This window comes from Lonchura striata, chromosome 24 (assembly GCF_050655825.1).
Source record: "Lonchura striata isolate lonStrDom1 chromosome 24, ASM5065582v1, whole genome shotgun sequence".
Taxonomy (NCBI): Eukaryota; Metazoa; Chordata; class Aves; order Passeriformes; family Estrildidae; genus Lonchura; species Lonchura striata.
Genome location: NC_140726.1, coordinates 9,535,232 through 9,558,116, shown reverse-complemented (window position 1 = coordinate 9,558,116; position 22,885 = coordinate 9,535,232). Strand labels below are relative to the sequence as shown.

The following is a 22,885-nucleotide window of genomic DNA, read 5'->3' as shown; positions in this document are numbered from 1 at the left end:
GAAAGCTCTAAAGGTCGTGGTATCTGGAAACTTCACTGCTCAGCTTGTCCTTCGCTGGAGAAAGCATCAGGTCAGCTTTCCAAGAGCTCCCCCAGAAACTCCCTGGACCAATAAATCAAAAGGACAACTCCAAGGGCAGAATTTTCTAGGGTCACCTGCTAGAAACTGCTTCAGTGCAGCCTCTCTGCCCATGTTTTATTCAATTAAAGAAAGACAATTGTTTTTCAGAACTACTCCATGGTTCCAGGGGACATGAACTGCATCAGGGTTATACTAAAAGTAGGGGGAAAAAAGCAAAACAAAGCAGATTTCAAACCCACCTCATCTTAAGGATTGGATTCCATGGGCTGGCTCCAGATGCCTGGATTGCCAGCAGCTCAGAGAATATCCTGTTGTCTCCCACCTCTCCTCTGTCAGACAGGAAGAACGCTGGAGCATTTGGGTGAGGATAGGAATTAAGGTATCAGGTGTCTCTCAAGGCTTTGAAAAGTGTTCCAACACTACTCTGCTATGTAATTCTAGAGATTATGTTAATTTGACCTAATTTTTTCCAGCCACAAAGTCTCTTAACTACTGAAGGGCAGAAGCTGGTGTGGCTCCACCCTCCTGAGCACTGACTGGAGAGGACACACACGCACATCTCTGCATGACAGAGGGAGGAGAAGCCTCGGCTGCTCTGGGTGGGAAAAGCACACTGAACTCATAGGCAGAGGATGGTAAGACACATGTCAAGAAGACCCAGTGCCAGGGAACAAAATAATAATTTCTCTTATCAGCATTAGTGAATCTTCTTCTGACAAATCGCGAGCAGGAAATGCTAGAATCAGGGAGCAGTATCACATCATTACTTTTCCAGTCTCCTCAGCAGGTCAAAGCCAACACAGAAAAGCATCAAGAAGGTAATGGAGACCCACTGGGTTCTGCCACCAGATTCTGAGATCCTCCAGCACTGCAAACCAAGGTGAGAGAACAACACTGGACAGCCGCGTGCTCCTTCCCCCAAGGGACCTCTGCCAGGCTGATGACATGGCCATCTCCAACTGCAAGAACCACCTCTCTCCCCTTGTTTTTAATATAAAAAAGCTGAAAAGCTACATGAAGGAAAGCCCAGAGGCTACTGAGCATCCACAGACAAGCTTCAGCACTGGCAGCAGGACAGCAAACAACCAAACTGCTGTTCATTGGGAAGAACCGAGCGCTGCTGTGGAACCTCACCCAGCACGTGAGGACAAGCGAGGACAGCACAGGCTTCGGAAGGCAGTGCTGGGGCAATCCCTAAAGCAACAGGCTGATAACAACCCAGCTCCCAGAAAAAGGACAGTCATTAAGGTTTGCAGGCACCAAGACTAACTGAAGGGGTCATCCAAGCATCAAGACACATTGTTCCTTTCAGCCTTCCAAAATTCACTGAAAGCACGAGCAATTACCGTCAGAGAAAGAAACTGCGAGCACGTCCAGGTACAGCCTGTGGGACACACGGCCGAGCTTCTCTGCCAACAGCTCTCAGGGAGGCTTTGAGAAAGCTTCAAACCTCCTCTGAAACAGAAGTGGGTTAAGTGTAGGAGTGAAAAGCACGGAGAGGGTCCCGTGAGCACCTGCAGGGAGGAAGCAGAGCGCGGCGAGCCGGTTTAAGGCACGTCGAGAGAGGCTTGGCCGGTGCGTCCGGGCCAGCGGGGCCGCCTCAGGTGCAAACACCTCGGAAGGAAAAGAAGCCACGAAACGCCCTGGGCAGGGTGGTGAGAGTCAGCTGAGCAGCGCCGTAAAAGCAAATAAAACGTGAAGGCATTTACACGAGGGGTGGTTTACAGCAACATTAAAGTTTGTGCCATTAGCTATTCAATGGTCCATCCTCACCTGCTGTTTGTCACCTCCGCCTCAAAAAAAAAAAAAACAAACCCAAAACCAAAACCCACAAAGAGCAGCAAGCAAAAGCAAAAGCAGCGGTTGGAACAGGAAAGGTCAGAGAAATGACAATGCAAATGGTTACAAATAAATCAGAAGGGTTTTCCTGATGAGTAAGGTCTGTGAGGAGGTATGAGGATGTGTCAGAGGAGGTGTCATGATCTTGCTGGTTGTTTTTATTCATCTTTTTCTTGCAAGACATGGAAAATCTCAAGCTGAAAGGCAGCTCCTCAAGAAGGGGCCTATGGATGGCATTCACACAACAAAAACGACTGGTGGAATTCCCTTTCCTGGGAGAGTGACGGAGGAGCTTATCATAGAGAAATAACAACATCTCAGCACGAGAAAAAGCATTCTGAGTCACACCAGGCAAATTGAACTGCCCAAGACCAAACTTTCTATAACTTGCTCAGAAACTGATACTGACGGGATGGAGGCTGCAATGACTGCCCCTGCTAAGGGAGCTCTAAGGCTTTTGGCATCCTGCATTTGAAGTACCCAATGCTGGCCACCAGTAACCAAATTAATCACTTTTCCTGCCATGACAATTCCCACATTTCAGGAACACCCACACCCACAGCAAGGATTGTCTGACACGCCGAGCTGCCGGACCAGGGCTCGTGCTGTGGGTGGGTGTATTTGAGGGAAAAAAAGTACTGCAAGTGATTGGTTTGTTGTTTTTCCCCAGGCTTCATGCTCTGCTTATATACATAAAAGACAATAAACATTCAGGACATTTCCAATGGTTATGAAGGTACCATACCTGTGATGGTGGTAGGGATGGTGGTGGTAGTGGTGGTGGTTGTTGTGGGAGGAGGGATAGTTGTGGGGGGATCTGGATAAAATATAAAAAGGAAAATAATAAAAAAGCAAATTAAGAAAAAAAACAAGCAGAACACAACAGCGGTCAACTGTGATCAGAGGAAAACAAGAATGCTAAGAAGCAGTGCGGGGGCTGGGGGCCCTTCCTTGGCTAAACCCCAGGGGAGCCCAGCAGGGACAGCGGGGCCAGATCCTCCACCCACGCTTACCCAGGCTGGAGAACCTGGCCCCAGCTTCTCCCCACTTCTGCCTTCTAAAATGCTAAAAAAAAATAAATAAAACCCAGCATAAATTAGTCAATGAGAGAGAGAAATGGAATGGGAGAGGCGTAAGGAAAATAAACTGCACGCTTTCCACGACAAAAAGACCAGTTTGCACATACAAGGAGAGACACAGTGGTGCTTTGGTGGTTGTCTACAGATACATTTGCAAACCCAGGTGGGAGGGCTGTGTGAGGGGCCCTGCTGTGCTTCACAGCCTGAACATTAACAGCACACCGACAGATCTCACTGTCTTCCAGGGCCGTGAACCTCACTGCTCTTCCTCTACAAACACACGGCAGCAGGATGTTAAAATCTACTTCAAAGATGGGAAGGGATACAGAGAAACGAACAACACCATTGCTGAATATCAATTTCCAGGTATGAGGAATTCCAGCAAGATCTTTTAATTAAAAAAAGAGTCAATATTTTCCTGACAATTTCAGTTGCACACTCTTGTTTTTGTTACTAGGGCATCGTTAATGAGATGTTTCTCTCTGTGACCATTTCTCAGATGGACTGGACCTGTTGAGATTCAAACCCTGCTGCTCGTCACGGGATTGATGTTACACGCAGGAACACATCCTTATCAAAACTATCGGGCAGGAGAAGGTAGATATGAGAAGATGTAAAAGAAAAAAATATGTATCAATGCCCAGATGATCAAACTGAATGCACTAAGTAGTCAGAAAGACTTTGAACTACGGATTCATTCGGCAATAATAGAGCATGAAACCTTTCATGGGCTTTTGATTTTAGGTTTCCGCCGTAGCATGTCAGCTGTTCCTCACTAACACATCTGCTACTCTTTTATCTCTGAGCAAGCTCCCTTGGATCCCCTAATTAAGATATCTGAACTTTAATTATATACTGCACCATTATTATATTCCATCCAACTTCCCAAGAGTTAAGGAACATCACCTCATCATTTGCTGTGCTACGAGCAGTCACTGTCTTTCCTCTATATCCCAAGGATTTCTGCCCCTATGCTTCTCTCTCACTCCTGACCCACACATCTCCTGGGAGCAGTGGGGACCCTCCCAGCTGAGGCACAGCACTGCTGGGTCACACTGACCAGCCTGGGACTGGCTGTGCCGTGGGCTCTTCCTCCATACCAGCAAAAAAAAAAACAAACCCAAAGAAACCTGTAGTGCTAATGGAGCTGGAAGTTTCTAGCAATGTATCTGCCCACGCCCATGGGGATAAAAAGCATGAAATAAATTTTAGAACTGAGCATGTGTCCAGAGTGTGTCCATGTGATTGTACATCCCCATCCCACGTGGGCAGCTGGGGAGGTGCTGGGCACAGCTCAGCTGCTGAAGCCACCTTGAGCCCTTGACCTGCAGAGCTGTCCCTTGGAATGGGACTGCCCGAACGCTGCCCCTCCCAGGGCTGTGCAGCCCCTGCTCCGTGTCTGCAGCCCCCAGCTCCCACCCTAACGTGGCCTGGGGGCTCTGCACCGTGAGCAGCCCCAGCTGGCCTGTGGGGACACCGAGGCTCCCACCGTGCCCACAGAGACGTGGCTGCACCAACACAGACCCTGTGATGCTGGGGGCTGGCTGCTGCTGCTGCTGAAAGAAGCCAGGGCCAGAGCTGTAAAAGCTGCACCACAGAGCAGGGTGAGCCCCCCATGCTGAACCCCCCCTCCAGCTGGGCTCTCTATCAGGAGAATTCAGCTGATGGCCACAGCCCAACCACCCCCTCCCCACTCTGGACTCCTCCCTTTTAAATCAAGGCTTAAAAGGATTCCTTGTGCTACCCCTACCCAGAGTGGCAGAGCCTAGCAGGATGGTCCCAGACGTGCAGGAACTGGAGGTGATGGGGTGTGTAAAAACCCTTCTCTGCACATGAGCAGCCCTCCTCTACATGGGCAACACATCTGCCAGATGCCTAAGCTGGAACCCACAGGTCTCCATCCCCTGGGAACCTGCCTCTCCTGCTTCCAAGTAATGCTGTCTTGGGTCTCCCCCTGCGGATTTAATCCCAAGAGGAAGCAACCCCAAGGAAGTCCTGTGCTGTCTATTCCTGCTCACATCCAAAATGCAGAGTAATTATGTGAGATTTCCCACGAGCTCTAAACCTCAGGTCAGTAATGCTGGGGGGGGGTTCCCCAGCCCTGCCTTGGCCCAGGATGGGTACACAGAACTACCCCTGCCCCACAGCTGCTTTATGGCAGCAGCTTTCGTGGTTTCCATCAGTGGGGAACTGCCTGTGTGCTCTTCCAAGTGCTCTACTCTCTGCAACACTGGTTGTTTCTTTCAACACTGATGTAAACAAGTGGGTTTTTTATATTGTGAGCATGCAAATCACCAATCATAATTGCCTATCTGACTTCATTTTGTAAACTGGGGTCTTGTGGAGTGAGAGGCACTAAAAAAACTACCTGTATGGGACATGAGTTTTGTATAAGGTCAAAGCTGTCACTACCTTGAGTCTTTAGTCGAGTTTCTAAGACTGGGCTTAAAATCAGTCCTGCAGAGCTGGCATTTGGAGAGATATGGGAGGTTCTCCACTCTTTGACTGAATCAGAGCAGCTACCAGAGCGCTCAGACTGCAGAGCTTCAGGCAGCTGCTGCATGGAACAAACCTCAGACCAAGTTTCTGTCCCATCTGAGTGGAACCATAGCATCGTTCAGGTCAGAAAAGACCAAGACCCACCAGGAACTCAGCCCAGCCACACACAAACGCCCTTAACAGAGAAAGTTTAAATATGCAGCCCAAGGAACAGCTCATCATTAAACTGGGGGATTGCTCTGCAAGTGCCTCCTGAATCTCCATTCCATGCAACACCTCATGTCAGGAGCATGAGGTTCACAGCAATGCCAAAGTAATGCAGAGGAAAGGAAGAATTAAAGCAGGTACTTAACAGCGCTTTAAAAGATGCTGAGGCATGTTTTAGTGTCTGCCCAGCTGTGCAGACAGGCTGAAGGCACCTCATTCCTCCAGTTTATTTACTGGTTTGTAATTATCTGGGGATGCTGGCTGATTAACTCTCTAGTGAAAGGCTCGGAACCCCTGGGACCATTGTTCCGGCCACTGGAGGAGGCGTTACCAGAAGGACAAGGAATCACTGAGAAGCCCAAGGAGAACTGCTCAGTTCTCCCCACGCCCCTGCTCTGGCTTCTCCTTCGGCTTCAGCTGGAGCAGGGGTGGGAGCCCCCGAGCCGGGACGGGCTCTGTGCCCGCTGCAACGCCGAGAGCCCAGCAGCACCCGTGCCCTCCCAGCCCCTGCCCAGCCCGCACGGCGTCGGGGCCTCAGGAGCTGCCTGCAAATCGGGCACCGAGCAAACGGTAAGTTCTGTCACAGCTTTCCGAGCAGGGCATGTTGCAATTACGTGTAAACGAGTCTAGAAGAACGGTGGTTTTCTCACGTACCGTATACAAACAGCATGTAATCCGCATGTGATTTCCCCACCGCGTTGGAAGCCTCACAGCGGTATGTACCATTATCTGTTTTGTTTAGGTTACTAATGAGAAGGTTTGAACCAGACACTACAACGTGTTGAGGCATCTCATCATCTACTCTTAACCACCTCATGTCCGTAGGCCTACAGAGGAGGGAGAAAAAGAAACAGTCACATTACTATTTTCCTATGGTCAAGATGGCATCTTCAAAAGTTCATCCACAGACAGAAAGCCCAAACCAAGAAAAACTGTAAAGAAACAACACATACTTTTTTGCACTATTCAAGCCCAGATGCTGTCGGGCTTCCTCAATTTAAATTTATTTAAACCCAACAGGAAACTGTATCCAGAGCTTAAATTTTCTGAAAACACTAATGCAAGCAGGAAGAAAGTTCATTAGTGGTTAATCATTCGCTTACTCAGCAGACCTGAAAGCTCTGAGGCTACAGACTCAGTGTTCATCCACGGGGTGGTCTGAGGGCAGGGCTGGACAGCAGAACAAGCAAGGTTTTGTCAAGTTTGAACCCTTCCACAAGCTGCCAGGGACCTGGTGACCTCAGCAGGGGCTGTGCTGTGCACTGAGGGAGTTACAGCCCTCCTCGTGTCCCCCAGCCCACCTGGCAGCCCCTTCCTGCACCCCTCACTGAGGGAACCCACGTGGGCAGGGGGTCTGCATCACTCAGGGAATGGAATGGTTGTTAGAGCTGGTAAAGACTGGAAGGGCTGTGTGGGGGGGAGGGTCTTTTGACTTTGTGAGGTTGTTTAGCATCTATTATTATTACGTCTTTAAGCAGCAGCAAGGGGACAGATCAGCTCTTTCTCAGCAAGAAAATTCCAGCATTCTACAGGCCACTCAACTCCACTTCAAGGGGAGTTTCCTGCAGCACAGCACTTCTCAGCCTCCCTGGCTCCAAGGGTGGCAAGTGGGACTTCATGTTGCCAGAGGTATTCCATGGCTCAGGCTTTTCCCTGGGTCCAAACAGGACGTGACAGCCATGATGCAGAAGTTCCTGATGCTTCAACATCCCAGACCAAGCAAACTCAGCTGGACAGTGGCTGACTGGTTTTGGACACGGGCTCGGTGTTCTGTCCCTCACTGCCATGGCACTGGCACACGAGCCACAGTGTGGGCAGCAGAAGCTCCTGAGACAGCCCAAATGCAGTTTAACTTTGATATGGGTGGGGTGTGCGTGCTCCTGGCTACAGCTTTTAAAGGGCTCTTTGTGCTGTGGAGTCCCCAGGTGGTACACAACACAGCAGCTGCTGCTCAGAAGTGTGTCCCTGGCTGCCTCACAAATGACCATTTCAGCATCTTCCCACTTCTGTCATAGTTTCAGGGGGTTGTGTCTTATCTAACAAGATATCTGTATTAATACCAAAGAGAAATTTCTCCTCTCTAGTCTTTTTTCCCCTCTGAGCTTCCTTCCCCCAATATTTATGTTGCCAAATTTTCCAGAGAAATTACTTTGCTTAACTGGAGAAACCTTCCCCTTCATCTAAAACCTCTGTACAAGATTTCATGAAACTTTTTTGTCTTAAAAAGATGGAGCCAAACCCAGCTCATTACTTTACTGTGTATTTTCTGAGCTTTGGGACACCCAGGTGAAGTGACCTAGAGAAGCCAATTCCCAGCACATCACCAGCACCACGAAACATGCAGCAGCAAGCTGCCAGGGAGATGTGTCTGTCCTATTTAACAGGGGAATGTCTTACTCATAGCCTGCAAGGAAAAAATGCAGAGAAGCCTGTTCATGAGATTCCCAGTTGATAGCAAAAGGGAGGCACTGCAGGCACCCAGGGGAGCAGGAATGCAAAGGGGCTTGGCAGGCTCTGAGCAGGGAATAGCTACTAAACGGAATTCAGCAGGGACGTGCCAGCCTCTGATGCACAGGGAAGGGATTGGCCTCGTGCCCAACAGAACAAACTGGGAAGTGGGAATCCAGCAACTACTATGGGAATCAAGAAAATCCTGTGGATGGGGATGTAGGCTGCCAGGGAGGATGAGGGCAGCCTGAGCCTCCTCGGCGCTGGGTGCCTGTCCTGCCCACAGTGCCGAGCTGGACGGGGTCCAGCTCCCCACGCCCCAGCTCTGGGCACACTGCCAAGGAGGCACTGACAGATCTCAGAAATGTTTGCAGAAATCTTATGGACATGATGAAAATAAAGAAGGATAGTAAATACTTGACAGCCATAAATCCAAGTGGAAGAGAAAGTATTTTGAAAAAAAAATAAAGCCGACAAAACTTAAATTAGAACAGCAATGAAAGTGTGAGAAAATCTACCCTCCCTTGCCAGGATTTTTCTGATGCATAAATTTCTTCAACTGCCTAAGAAAGCCTCGAGGGCTTGGCAAGAAGAGGAGAGAGAATAAAAGTGGTATTCTATAAAAACCACACGGGTCACCAAGGGGGAGGAAAACCATCAGAGAGTCAGTACGAGCAGAAGGATGGACTGCCTTACCTGGGGATCCATCCCACCTCCCCAGGGGCTCAGTGCTGGGGTGCCGGGCTGGTGTCCACACACCAGCACCTCCAGGGGCCACAGCTGCAGCCCCCGACCTTGCTTTTGCCATTAACCAAACCCAAGATTAATGCAGATTAATGCCACCCAAGCCATTCCCTGGGGGAAGAGGTGTCCAGTTGGGAGCCTTGCCCTTCTGCACCCAAAGGCTGCTGCATGGTGGCCAGGAAGAGCTCTCTGAGGAGCTCTTCCAGTGGAAATTCCTTGGCCATTAGGTGCGCAGGAATAAAAGCAAGTCCAGCAGACGTTTGGGTGCAGGAAGCATCTCTCTCCTTCACTCTGGGACATCATCTTCACAGCAGAGAATGGCAACAGGAACCGTGGCCACGCAACGTCCCGTCACCGCCGGCCAACCCTGGGCCATCCCTGAGAAGGGTCCAACTTACTGTGGCTTTCCAAAGGCCGTGCACGTCAGCTCCAGCGGCTCCCCTTCTCTCGTCAGGCCTTGCAAGGGGTAATTCTGAGAAACCCGCACTTGAGGCTTATCTGCAGGACACAAAACATGGCTCCGTGAGCCCCGGGTGCGCCGCGCCGCTCCCCTCGCCCGCTCGGTGCCGGCGGCACCGCGAGTCCCGCCCGGCTCCGTGCTGCCCGGGATGGCTCCTGCTGCTCAGCTCATCCCTGAGCTCGCTCCAGCTGAAAGGAACTCCTTCACGCTGGGGGGAAGCTGGAGAGACACGAGGGGCCCGGGAGGGAAGGGCTCTGTGGGGCATCAGCGACTCCCCGAGTCCACGGGTGCCAACACGCTGGGCTGGACAAGAGATGCTCGTTAGAGACACAAACAGAGGCACAGCCACCGCTGCCTCTGTAAACAACAGGAGGCTGTATTTCGTCCAGACAAAGCTCCTCTAAATCCTACAATAAACAGAGAATTAAAGCATGGATAGTTAGGGAGCCAACTCAACAACACTTTAGTAAGACCCTGCAGGAAAAAAAAGAGCCAAACCACAAACCTAGAGTCCACAATTAAAAAATTCATTACCTCCCATGACTGAAACAGAGATTAAAAACGCAATCTGAGCTGTAGCTAAAACATTATCAGTGCAGGAAATCAATTCAAGGCTACAAGTGCCATTAAGCCATAGATATTTTTCAGGAATTTACTCAACTGTAAGGAACAAAGGAAAGAAAAAAAATCAGTATGCATAAAGGTTGAAACCATTTAAATGTTTCTATTTCCTTTGAGAGTAACTGCTACCCAAAATATTGGCTGGCTGCATTTTATTAACTGTGTTTAACTCATTAACATGCCTCCTATGGAATAATAGAGATTAGGAAAAAAACCGGCGTGTCAGGATTTAACCAATTTAAACTCTCATAATTTTCAGTAATGGAATAAGCTACACAAGTAAATCCTCTCCCGAGATGACTCTACCACAACATTTCATCAACTAATCCCTGTTAGAGATGCTTCCTCCAGCTCTGGAACTGGGGTGTCCTTGTGGGCTGGGGGTGGTGGCAGCCCTTGGAGATGTCACGGGCTGAGGGGACAGTCCCAGTCCCACAGGGGCAGCTTCTGTGTGCCTGGAAATGCCCTCCAGCCCTGGAGTGGCACAGCTCTGCACAAGGAGCACGGGAGGACAAGCTCACCCCAGTGTTACACAGCACATAAATCCCCCGCCACATCCTCGGTGCTGTGCTCACCACTGCCATCCACAATCCCACCCCACAGCCATCTGCTCCCACTGCTGATGGGCTCTGCAGCAGCACCACCAGCCCGGGCCAGGAACGTGGATGGTGTTATATCCGTGCCGTGGAAGGAGCAGGAACCCCCCCAGCCCAGTCTACAGGGACCAAAACATCTCCTTTTGCAGTGCCTCTCCCCCTGCATCCCCTTTCCATTAGCTGAGTTTAGTATTTCTAATGAGCTGTTTACTAATGACAATTACTTATGGAAATCAGGAGGAATACACCCAGGCTCACTGTAGTGAGCACAAATGCCAGCTCCATGAGCTCCCCCAGGCTGGGTGAGCCCTTCCACCCCACGAGCTGCGTTAAGCCGACAGTGGCAGTGAAGTGGACCCGTCCCATTTGGATCCAGGCACTGCCCAGGTGTCACCTGCAACAGGAATCTGGGTTTATCAGCATCTTTGAAGCCAAGAACTTCCCAAGGGAGTTACCACAGTGAAGGACTCGTCAGCACGCTGGGAGTTACAGGGGGCACTCAGGAAAATGTACCCGAGGTTGAAGGATGCAGAGGGATGGCTGGACACTCCAGAGAACTGGCTGGCAATAGGCTCACGGAAAAAAACTCCACTCGGGAATCTGGAGGGGCAGTGGTGTCTTTTTCCCTTTGTTTAAAGACGTGCCTTTAGACGAGCTGAAGTTCTGCTTCCAGTGCTCACACCCTGCCTCACACCAAGTCAGTGTATTTCCTGGAGATTATGGACTCTGAGTGCAGCTTTGTGAAATGCCGAGCGCTGTGGGACCCCGAGCCTGGCTCCTGTGACATTTAGCAGCACACGGACAGAGCACTGATGGCTCCAGGGCCTGCTCCAGCCTTGTGCCACCGCCCTGTTACACAGGACACGTTCCAGCAGTGATGTCTGCAGCTCTGTAGCATGGGGTGATGACCACCTTGGATGGTAACACAGGACACCAGGCAAGAAGTGGCAGTTTTCACCTCCAAGTGCATTCCAGTACCCCAAAATCCTCAACTTGGAACTTCATAACATCACACCACTGGATTGTTACATAAAAATAAACACTTGCATCTGTGCACCCGAGGCCCTGCGTGCTCCATGGCAGCCAATTAGACCAAACAACCCACAGTTATTTCCTACTACGCCTCTTTCTAGCAGCTTAAAAAAAACAGCCTCGTAATTTAATAAGGCACCTTTATTAAGCTAAATTCATTCAAAAGCTCAGAGTGATATACAAGGTTAAATACCAGTCATCTAAAGGTTACACTGTAGCAGCAGCCAATTTGAAAAACTTATTACAAAGCCATTCTGCATTTGATGAGATTTCTCTCACAACAGGTATGGTGCGTGCCCGTGTGCTGGGGGCTGCAGCCCCCAGAGGGACCATGCACCCCAAAACCCTCACCTCACTCAGGATGCCACAGGCTACTGAGACCTGCACCCACTGACTTCCACAGCTCTCAAGCGCCGTGCTTGGGAACTTACCAAACCACTCCAGTTATTCTGTATTTGTCCCAGTTCTTCCTTTTTTAGCTGCTCGCCCCATTTTTGTGCCATCAGCAAAGATTATTAACAGTGACTTTTTAAGAACTTCAAATGCTTCAACTGAACGGCATCAGGCCAAGCACCCAGGCCCCTGCGTTCCCTCTAAAAATACCAGCACTGCTGATTACTCCCTAATGACTATCCTTTGAGATCTGCCAGTTAGTGATTTCTTAATCCATTTAAACATGCACTTCATCGATAATGCTCAGATGTCATTAATCAGCCGAGATAAAGCATTACACCGAGTTCGGGGCCTTACAGAAGCCTGAGCCTATTATTTCCACCCTTTCCTTCCCCAGGCCAGCCCACGCTCCGGAGGTGGCGAGCTGCCCGCACCGGCGGATTTGGGATTTGGGATTTGGCAGGCGCGGCTCCGTGCTCGGGGGCTCAGCCGCGGGACCCTCGCTGCCCGCCCAGCCCACCCTGCCCAGAGCACACGCTCCCGTGGGGCTGAGACAGCCAGAGGCTCCCTCCGAGTGCTGGGAAACCAGCAGGGCTGCTTTTGGGTGGCACGGGAGCCGGCACTGAGCACCCTGCCAGAGCTTCAGCCGAGCAGCCCTGGCCTCTGCCAGGCGAGGAGGTGCCAGCTCCACGTTTAAAACGCATTTTCCGATCCCTGCGTGAATTGCTGACGTACCTCTTGGCAAACCCGATGCCAGATGGCATCTCTGGGAGCAGGGTCCTGCCCACGGTAGGTAAATCCAGCCTCAGCATTTCCGGGATAATGCTTAACATCTCCCTTCAGGTGGGCAGTGCTTTGTCCAGCTCCTCAGCCCTGCTCTCTTCTGTGCCCAAGACAGCTGCTCAAAAAACTGACTTGTGGGAGTCTCTGATCTCACTCGGGGAACAGCAGGAAAAATGTGCTTTTCAATATTAAAAGGAGTCAGCAAAGTTAACACTGATCCTCAGGTGTAAACAACAGTCAACTTTATTCCGAAATCCAGTGGGGCTGCTCATCAGGAATGCGCTCTGCGTCAAAGCCAGCCCAGCCTGGCAATCCCCTGCCTGCTCCTCACCTCTGACAAGGACGAGAGGCTGCACTGCTGATTTTCAGCCAAAATACAGAAATCTATTCAATAAATAGATCCCGTGTCTAAAATAAGGAATGAGCAGGACTGGCAGATCACAGCTTGTCTGGAAAGAGCCTGTCAACCCCGAATACAACTCTGCAAAATTCACCCTTAACGAAAGCAATTTAATCATTTTGCTTGTTGCAGGAAAAGGAATGCCAGAGCCCGACAGACATTTTGGGGATAAACACTTCTCTTTTAATATTTAAGCACACTCTGCTGCTTAATGCCTGCAAATGGCAGAGCCCCGACCGCCCCACACGCTCAGTGCTCCCAACAACATTCCTCCGAGAAAACCTTATTAATGAGCTCACAAACGAGCACCCAACTGGGAAATGTCACAAACAAGAGTGGCTAATGCCCCAGAAAATCAAATAACTGAACACTTGGCTGATTGTGGTGCTTTTCATATTCACTAAAAGAAAAAAAACAGCTTTAAATCAAAGTTTCTGAAGAGGTCAACACCTCTCAGAACAAAACAACTCATTTATTCGCTTTTAGCAATCTCCAGATGATAAATTACATTGATGTTAATAACTTCACTGCAAACTATGCAATTAATATTAGTACTGGACGGAAATGTAAGGATTGCTGGAGATGCAACTGCAAACATATGCGGCCGATTTTAAACATAATTGGGCACAGAAAGTTCTCCTATTGCAACAGCAGAGGCTGCAACAAGACTCCACTGGGGCAGGCTTTAAATGCAGGTATTACAAAATGAATGCATGCAGGTATGAATGAATACATGCAGGTATTACAAAAATGAATGCCCAGGTAATTAAAATTTCAGAAAAGGACAAAAAGGCAGCCCAGAGAAAAGGCCAAAATCCAGGTCTGACGCTCACTTCCAGCGTCACGTAATCGGAGCAGCAAACGCACCGCAAGGGCTCAACTCGCACGTCTCCCAGAATATCTGGTTCCATTCAGCTCCTTAACGACATTTTAATGCATTTTGTTGCTTCATTTCCTTTCTAAAATTACACCCAACGCGCTGGTCTCCCATCGCTCGCTGACGGAGCCCAGACAGAGCCTGCACAGCCCGGGGACGTTTCCACTCCGTGCCACGGGCTGAGATGTTCCCCAGGCATGGAAGCCTCCTGGCCGCTGCCGTGCTCTGGTCCAGCCCTGCTTTGCTTTGAGGGGTGCTAGGGGAGGGTTTCACCCGTGGTACACTGCTTGCTCAGAGATTTCTTTTCAGTAACACACCCCCTGTGAAGGCATTCACCTCAAACTTCACCACGGGCCACGCTGTGCCAGGGCAGGCATGCAACAAATGGCTTACTCCATGCATAGGGCAAGTTAACACCCAGCATTTTTTTCTGCTTTTTTCTTGGAAAACAAACCCCACAACTTTTGAGATGCATCTCAGAAAAAATATCTCCCTACTCTGAAATTTAGTCAGACAAAAAAAACCTCATTATCTGAGCAGGCTCCATCCATCATCCTCCTGTCCTTCCCCAGCACATTTCATGCTCCAGTTGGATACATTAAGTGCAGAGAAATACGACATCTGCTGAGAAAAACATTTTCTTGTGCCCTGCTGATGTTCTGAAGGGGCGGATCCGCTGCGCTGGTGAGGGGAGCGGGCAGCATTTGGGGGGAGAGGATGTCAGAGCAGAGAGTGGAACATGCAGCCCAGGAACTGACCTGCTGCAGGGAAAACACTGCATCCACACGGGATAAGCAAGGAATTCCGAGTGTCACTGCAGCACAGACCTGGTAGCTGGGTGCCTGCGAGGACAGTGGCAGGCACGGACAGGAGCTGGAGAACCTCTTCTGCAGATTCCACATCCCAAATCAACGGAGAAGGTGTCAGTGCAGGAGCCCCAGCTCCCCGCAGGGCAGCTCCGTGGGAGCACTGATGGAGACGCCTGTGTGCAAGGACAAGAGGCTCTTCCTCCTGCCCACGCTCTCCCACTGGCCAACAAATCATCACTGTCACACAGCAGAAGCTCAAGGCTAAGAGCCTGCTCTGAAACTGCCTTTTCTTTAAGCTACAGCCCTGCAGCAGGTACGAAATGCAGGTGTCTGGCTGTGCTCCAGCCCATCGAGTCCTGGAGCCACAAGGTCACGATGCAGGACAAGTTCTTGGGCTGGGGCTCCTCTCTGGCCATCTGCTGCTGCCCACCCAAGGAACGGGCTGGGCTAACAGGGTCAAGTCCCCACATTGGAATATAATTACTTTTGGAATATAATTTACTTTTAACAAGCTCAGAGTTTAATTCAGAACATAAAACCAAATCAGTCTCAACTCCCTTCTCCTGCTCATGCCTGTTCCCTCCCGAGGAGGCTTCGTGCCTCATTCCCACAAACAGCTCTGGAACAGCCCAAGGGGATGCAAAAATCAGCAGTAAGGGCAGAAACCTGTGCACAGGATGCAGCAGGGCCTCCAGTGCAGGAGCTGAGCAAAGAGCTGTGCTTTAGGGGTGCTTTGCCTTCATTGCACGGGCAATTCCTAAGGCTGCAAACTGAAGTGGCCAAGAAGGGATTTATTTGAGGAAGAAGAGAAAAAAAGTTTGCTTTTTTCCCCCCGAAACAGTGGCACTCTGCTATTCCACCAAATCACCAGGATTCCAGGGAGATTTCTGAAAGGAAGCCTCAAGGTTGTCCAACGCCCTTCCAGCCCAGCGAGTTCCAATCCCCTCACACAACAGGGTAGATGGCATTTTTTGCTCTTCCCCGTTAAGTATTTGATCACGCCTCACAAAGGTGCTAATGTATTATTAAAGCTAATGGAGCTCTGCAAGAAATGTTAATGGACATTAAGTTTGCATAAATGAATTACACATTAGCACAGTTGCAAGAAATCTCGTATCTGTCAATTTAGGCAGTATCTGATCATTCCTGTTTTCCTCATTACAGGAACATTACTTCCCGCTAGTTTCAGAGATACGAGAATTGTAACCAAGATGTTCATAATGAAACTACATAATGAAGCAGATGAAATAAATTAATACAAAACTTCCTCTCCTCCTTTCAGTGTGATGTAGTTGAAGGGACCCTACAAAAACAAGGGCTTTGAATTGTCTCAGGGCCCAGCTCTCCAAGCACATGGCCTCGCTGTAGGGACCACCTCACTTTGCTTTTGGGAGATGTTTCAGAGCACAGGGATGCATGTACACAGCTCCAAAATTTCCACCAGGTGCATTTGGGACCACAGCTATTTCCAGGTACCTGCTTGCTGCTGTCATGTACAGTGGAGCAGCTCCTAAGGGAAGCGAGATGAATTATTAACAATGAACATGTCAGGAGCAGAACAGGAAATAGGCTGGCTTCAATCAGTGCTGCTACTACAGATTCCACAGAACTCCATGCTCTGATGTTCAAATCCAGCCGATGCTGTGTGTTCACAGTGCACAACAATGGGTTCCTCTTGCACAATACCCAGTTTTTCCAGTAAACTTGCCACAGTGGCCAGTTGCTTTGAAAGGGGAGAAGCACTTCTCAGAGATAAGTAGGTTGCTAGAAGAAAAATACTCAGAGATTTAATCTGTTCTGACAATTAAAAAGCCCAGCCACAAACCTTTGATACAAATTCTATGTACAGAGAGTTATTTCATCAGAGAACAAAGTATTTATGGTATGACAGAGGGCTGGGAATGTTGTGGCTTCACCCATGAAGTGTTACCTTACAGTATGTTTATGATTTCTATGTAACAGGATATAATCCTCATGGATGTCGGAATTTTAACAAGTAGGGAATGGCTCCTGAACTCCCCAGCACATCATTTTATATATTAAGAGAATGAAAGGCTCTGCTACTCACACATGACTTCCAGGTAGCGCTGTGTCTGCAGGTCTTTGACCGCAGGGTGGTCCACCAGGCAGATGACAGGGACGCCGTCGTCCTCCCGCCCCACCTTCAGCAGGAGCTGGCTGGTCACGGTGTACATGTCGGACCACCGCTCCACCTCCGACTTGCCTGGGGCAGGGTACACGAGAGGGCAGTGAGGACAGGGTGGGGCACCCTGCAGCCAGCCCGCCTCCCTCCTGCCCCCTTCCCTTTGGACACCCATCCCGTGCTCCTCTCCGCCAGCCACGCGATGCTACAGCAATGGTCAACATCATCCCCAAACCCCCAAACTCCTAAATCCATGAGCTACAAATCCCCTCCCACCCCTGAACCAACACCTAGCTACAAAAGAGATTTAACAGATTAAAGAGTTAAAAGCAGCATGGGGAGGTGTGTTGGGCAGCGCTCTGTTTGAGGAAGGGGAGCCCAGCTCGGGACTGGCTGCCTGAGGGGGCCGTGATGGAAACGAGCAGGAAGACAAGACAAAACGAGACGAGACAAGACAGGAGAAAAAGGATTTTTCCAGGAACTCAGCAAGCACCCGCTGACAGTGCAGTTCCGCTCTGATCTGTGCCTCTTTATTTAAGAATTCACAGGCAAAATTGCTAAGAGAACTTCTGTAGCACAGCTCTTCCAGACACCAAATATTGCTGTATAATGTATGAGAGTGAAACAGGTGACACATGCAGACACTCCTTGATATTTGGAGGAAAAGCTTTCCCACGGGCAGAGCCACACTTCCTGTGATTCACAAACTCACATCCAAATGTCTCAGTCTCTACTCTGTTAAAAAAAAATATCTGAAGACTGAGCAGGGTGAGGTGGTATTACGGGAATCTCAGTGTTCTTCCCAGAGAACTCAAAGCTGGATTCAACTGCTAGCACAAGAAACGAAGCTGCACATGCCAGGCAGAAGGGGACAAACACTTTGTCCTGCTGCCCACTGGTACAGGGAAGGGAACCAGAATGGGATTGTTAACTCCCTGCACACCACGGTGCTGGGACTCAGCGGGGCACCACCTCGCCAGGCAGCAGGTTTGCATCCCACCTGTGCCAGCATCCTCCCAGCATGCGGCCTGCTCAAATGCTCTGAAGTGCTGGGCTTAAAGAGAGGATTTTATCCTGTCCTAGCAGGGGGCTGGGCATGAAGTAATGAGTCTGGACTTCTGCAGAGAGTCCGTCAGTGTCTCAGACAGGGTAAAGCACAAAGGTGTTGTCAACCAAGCTCACATCTACATGCAGACTTAAACTAACAGCGTGTCACATGCAATCAGAGTCAGTGACTTGAATGTGCAAGTACTGGGAGCCACCAGACTTCAGGGAGTCAGAGAAACCCATCTTAGATGAATATTCAACTGAGCACAGGGAAAACACTACAAACAAGGGAGCTAGATGTGAAGGTGAATTGCAAATCCTTACAGCCCAAAGCGCAGACGATCCCTCTCGTACCTAAGACAGGGCAGAAAGCTGCACAAGCCATGCAGAAATGAATTCAGTGCACAGCTCTGGGCTCCTCAAGGTCACCTGCAGTTACAGCAGGACTCCAGAACCCGGCACTCGAGGCTGGCAGGTAGGCAGAGGACCAAATGGAGTTCAGCCCCCTGCGTTAGGGAATAATCTGTCTGCCCACACAGTCCTTTGTTCCTCAGCTGGTGCTCAAAGAAGCTCGCTCTACTTTTTTAACTTTTTTTTCCCTTAAACTGGCAGCAGAGAACAAACACCCAGCGTTACATAAATCACTTCAGCTCCCTGAACAAAGCAAGAGGCTGAGAGGACACATCTACCCGTTAGCTCCTTGTTGCCTTTGAACCATCTGATGGTGGTGGCTGGTCTGCTGGCCATGGCGGTGCAGTTCAGCTCGATCTCCTCTCCCTCCACGGCGGTTTCTTTCTCGATATCAATTACCAAATTGCGCGGTGGGACTGGAATGGGAAACACAACACAAACCAGATGAAAAAAACCATCTTTTGATCACTAACACAGGACAAAACCTTGAGGAAAACCTGTAAAATCTACTGAAGGAAACAAGCACCCAGCATTTATTTGATCTTTCAATCAATCAAACCCTTTGATAGGTGGTTTTGCAGTAATTGGAGTGAGCACTTTCACTCTCCACCTAATAATCACCGCAGTCTCACAAATTATTACTTATCAGGCTTGTAACTTTCTGTTCCCTCTCCCGAGCAGGCACGGTTCCAGGGAGAGCCGCAGCCTCCTGAGATACTCGGGCGTGTGCTGCTATTTAAAAATCCAGCTTGACTCCGTGCACATTTCCTGACTTCTCTGACAAGGAGAGGAAACACAAAAGCTGACACTTGGCACTGCATTACTTACCAAGCCTCTAACCTCCACGGCAATTTTTCTCTCCTGCTGTTCAGCTCCAAGGCTCAGCCGTGAGCATGGAAGCAGGCCAGCAAACATCAACCTCGTTTAAGATGCTCGAAAAGCCACTGAGCACCAGCCTGGAGTGGAACACCATCCCTTGGGAACAGCCCTGCCTCCATCACACCCCACAAACCGCCCCCAAACCATCCCAAAGAGAGAAGGGAGCTGGCTCGACACCCAGCCATAAGTGCCACATCCTCTGGGGTGGAGATCTGCTGCTCTGCCCAGCACACATCGTCCCTAGATCAGGATTTCCCAGAACACAAAGCTGGAAGATTGTACCCAATGAAAAATTATCCAGTAATACTGAGAAACAGGCTGTAATTTCAGGGGTAACAACCACTTCAGCACAGCCCAGAAATGGGACAAATTAACTCAAAAATTAGGACATAGGAACAAGGGAATCTCTTTCCCATTAAAGCACCAGGAGCAAGGCAAAACCCAGGAAAAAGTGAACAGCGAGGGCTCTTATGGCAGAGTCACGGCTTCAGAAAATCCCAGAACTTCCAAAGGAAACTCAACTTTGCTCTGATCGATGTGATTAAGCAACTGCATAGTTCAGATGTGACTCACAGGTCTTAAAGCTAATGAAGAACAAATATGTATAAATACCATCCAGATGATCAAATGGACTAATTAGTCACTTGTGGCTTCTCTCTAAAAAGAACAGAATGAGCTACATATTTGAGACTTTCACATGTTCCAATTAGGCATGAATAAATCTACATATTGTGTCACAGAAGACATGAAAGTGCTGAAGCAAACGTGCAGCTCCCCCCGAATGCCAGCTGCAAAGGGGGACACCTCAGCACCTCCCTCTGCTCTCCCGAGCTGGCAGCATCAGAGGCAGGCCAGCAAAATCAGTCTTTGATAGAATGTCAGTCTTTGATAGAACGTCAGTTCTATCAAAGGCTGGGTGGGGGCCACGAGATTTTTGGTGGGGAACAAGTTCCTGGGAGCACCACTCCTCCACCCTGGCTCATCACTTCCCCTAATTAGGGAGCCAAAGCCAGAAAAGACAGGCAAGACAACCATCCCTGGCGTTGCAGTGCCCAGTCTCTCCATGCAGGTATTAACATCTCTCCTTCATCTGCTAATAAACCTTCCTCATCCTTGCCTGCTTCCTGAGCTGAGGTTTGACCCAAGAACACGACAAAGGTGACAGGAGACCACCTCCTTTATGGATGTGGGGGAAAGGCAGCAGCACACACACTGGCCATGCCACAAAGGCTTCTCAAAAACAACTGAAGTACAAGGCAAGAAAACTGACTTTTCCCTCAGTTCTAAAGCATGATTCATACTTTAAAAAACCCAACAAAAACCTGCATTATGTCTCCCACTTGAAAGACATGCAGCGCTGGCTTACAGGTGAATGAAATGAGTATTCTCCTTTCAAACACCTTCTCAGCATTGCCAGCAGTGAAATCAAATCCAACAAACAGTTTTTTTGCCTGTGCATGATTAGAGGCAGGAGCTGGAAGAGCTTCCCGTGCCTGTAAGCACTGCAAAGTGCAGGGAAACTTTGAAGGTGTTGATAACTGTAATAGCAAGAGTAAAACTGCTTATAAACATCGCTTAACAACACATAAAAACCTAAGACCCAAATCTCATTAAGCAAAAGAAGGAGGATTTAAACTAATCAGCAAGCGAGATCTTACATTAAGTCACCCTTCCCTGATTCAGGTTCTCCCACTGATGGAGCCTCAAAAGCTGCAGGAACTGCTTGAGCAGAGGAGTTGTCACTGCCAGCATGCTGCTCCCATGGCCACACGTGCCTGGCCATCAGCACTCGGGGCTCAAAGCCCTGCCTCAAATCCCTCTCCAGGGGCTGGCCATCAGCACTCGGGGCTCAAACCCCTGCCTCAAATCCCTCTCCAGGGGCTGGCCATCAGCACTCGGGGCTCAAAGCCCTGCCTCAAATCCCTCTCCAGGGGCTGGCCATCAGCACTCGGGGCTCAAAGCCCTGCCTCAGATCCCTCTCCAGGGGCTGGCCATCAGCACTCGGGGCTCAAAGCCCTGCCTCAAATCCCTCTCCAGGGGCTGGCCATCAGCACTCGGGGCTCAAAGCCCTGCCTCAAATCCCTCTCCAGGGGCTGGCCATCAGCACTCGGGGTTCAAACCCCTGCCTCAGATCCCTCTCCAGGGGCTGGAGCTGTCCCAGCCCTGCACAGTCCCTCCGCCCTGCGGGCTCCTTACCGAGCACCGTGATCGTGGTGTAGATCTCCTGGGGCGGGTCGGTGTAGAGCTGGCAGAAGTACCTCCCTTCATCAGAGATGGACACGTTGGTCAGGGACACTCGGAGCTCGCTGTTGGAGAAGTTCACCAGCTGGAACCTGCTGTCCTTCAGCGCTGTGGGGCAAGCACAGCCTGGGTGACTGCACAGAGAGAGGCAACGTCCCCTTCCCACCACAGCACAAACCCAAAGAACCCCACAGACAGCAGCACAGCAAGCTGAGCACCCCTGGGCTCCTGATTCGCTTCCATCCTGCTTCCTGCCTTGAAGCTGGACCCATAAAATCTTTTTGGTTCTCAGGTCACTTCAAATAATCAACATGAGCCAATCTCAGGGCACAGCGTCAAATCTTTGGATGTGGTTTTATTACTAGGTGTCTTAGGGATGTGTAGGTAAAATTCTTATGGTGTCTACACAGCCCCAGCACCAACTGTAGGCACTCAGGGACAGCCTAATTGAGGAAGGAACTGGGAGAAGTAGAATTTAAAGCTTGTTTCCTGTCCTGTTGCTTCTTGGGCAGAGAGTACAGGCGTGTCCCCACAGTGACACTAACACAGACCATTTAAAGTGTCTCACTGCAGCTACCATGGCACTGTCACCACAGGACACACTTATCCACTGGACATCCAAGTGATGAGAGATTTCAGTTGGGTATAAAGCAGCACAGATTGTCCTGAAATTTTCAGTCTTTTGTCTGAAGAGATTACTCCTGAGAACACTGCACTGTCTCGGTGTCGCCCTGTTCAATTTGTTTGTGTCAGCTAAATATTTGGCATTCAATTGCAATTCACCCTGAATTACAACAATCAATTCCCATTGCAAAGTAAGATGCTCTGACTTTTAGAGGGGACTGTGAAGATTTCCATTAAGGGGAAGATTATGATTGTCTATCTCACCTCCCTCCACAGAACCAGTGAACTGTAAGTGCCCAGCATTGCACAAAACAGCAGAGATCTCAGCAAATGCCGTGTCCTGAGCACAGGTGAGGCACAGGAGGAGTCATGACCAAATGAGGAACCACAAACTTACGCCTGAAATCTCTGAAATAGATGGTCTGCCTGTTGGGGTTCAGGAGCTGGATCACGGAGTCATCGCTGTTCTTGACGCGGCAGCTGATGGTGGCCACGTCCCCCTCCACCACGGTCACGTCCTCCGTCACCAAGTTCTGACCATCACCTGCAGGACAGGGCAAAGGTGGGGCTCAAGGTCAGAAATGACACCAGTGGGTTTCACTTGGAATTTAAAAGCTCCATGCCAGCAATGGAGAAACAGAGCCAGTGAGCCACTGACTCTGGGTCCCCAGC

At 49.8% G+C, this 22,885-nt stretch overlaps 1 protein-coding gene across 16 annotated transcripts in view; it reads right to left on the bottom strand.

The window, feature by feature from the left end:
• Positions 1–22,885, bottom strand: part of CADM1 (cell adhesion molecule 1) — a 132,893-nt gene that overhangs the window by 21,619 nt on the left and 88,389 nt on the right. For 12 of the 16 annotated variants that reach the window (XM_021530030.3, XM_085560329.1, XM_085560327.1 and 9 more), the window contains exons 2-8: positions 22,611–22,757; positions 21,545–21,697; positions 18,748–18,885; positions 16,937–17,092; positions 9,296–9,395; positions 6,360–6,532; positions 2,666–2,737 (exon numbers count right to left, since the gene is read on the bottom strand). In XM_021530030.3, coding sequence (XP_021385705.2) covers positions 2,666–2,737; positions 6,360–6,532; positions 9,296–9,395; positions 16,937–17,092; positions 18,748–18,885; positions 21,545–21,697; positions 22,611–22,757 — 939 coding nt within the window. The remainder of the gene's footprint in view (positions 1–2,665; positions 2,738–6,359; positions 6,533–9,295; positions 9,396–16,936; positions 17,093–18,747; positions 18,886–21,544; positions 21,698–22,610; positions 22,758–22,885) is intronic. The other 4 variants (XM_085560331.1, XM_085560333.1, XM_077788045.2 and 1 more) reach the window with 1 other exon arrangement.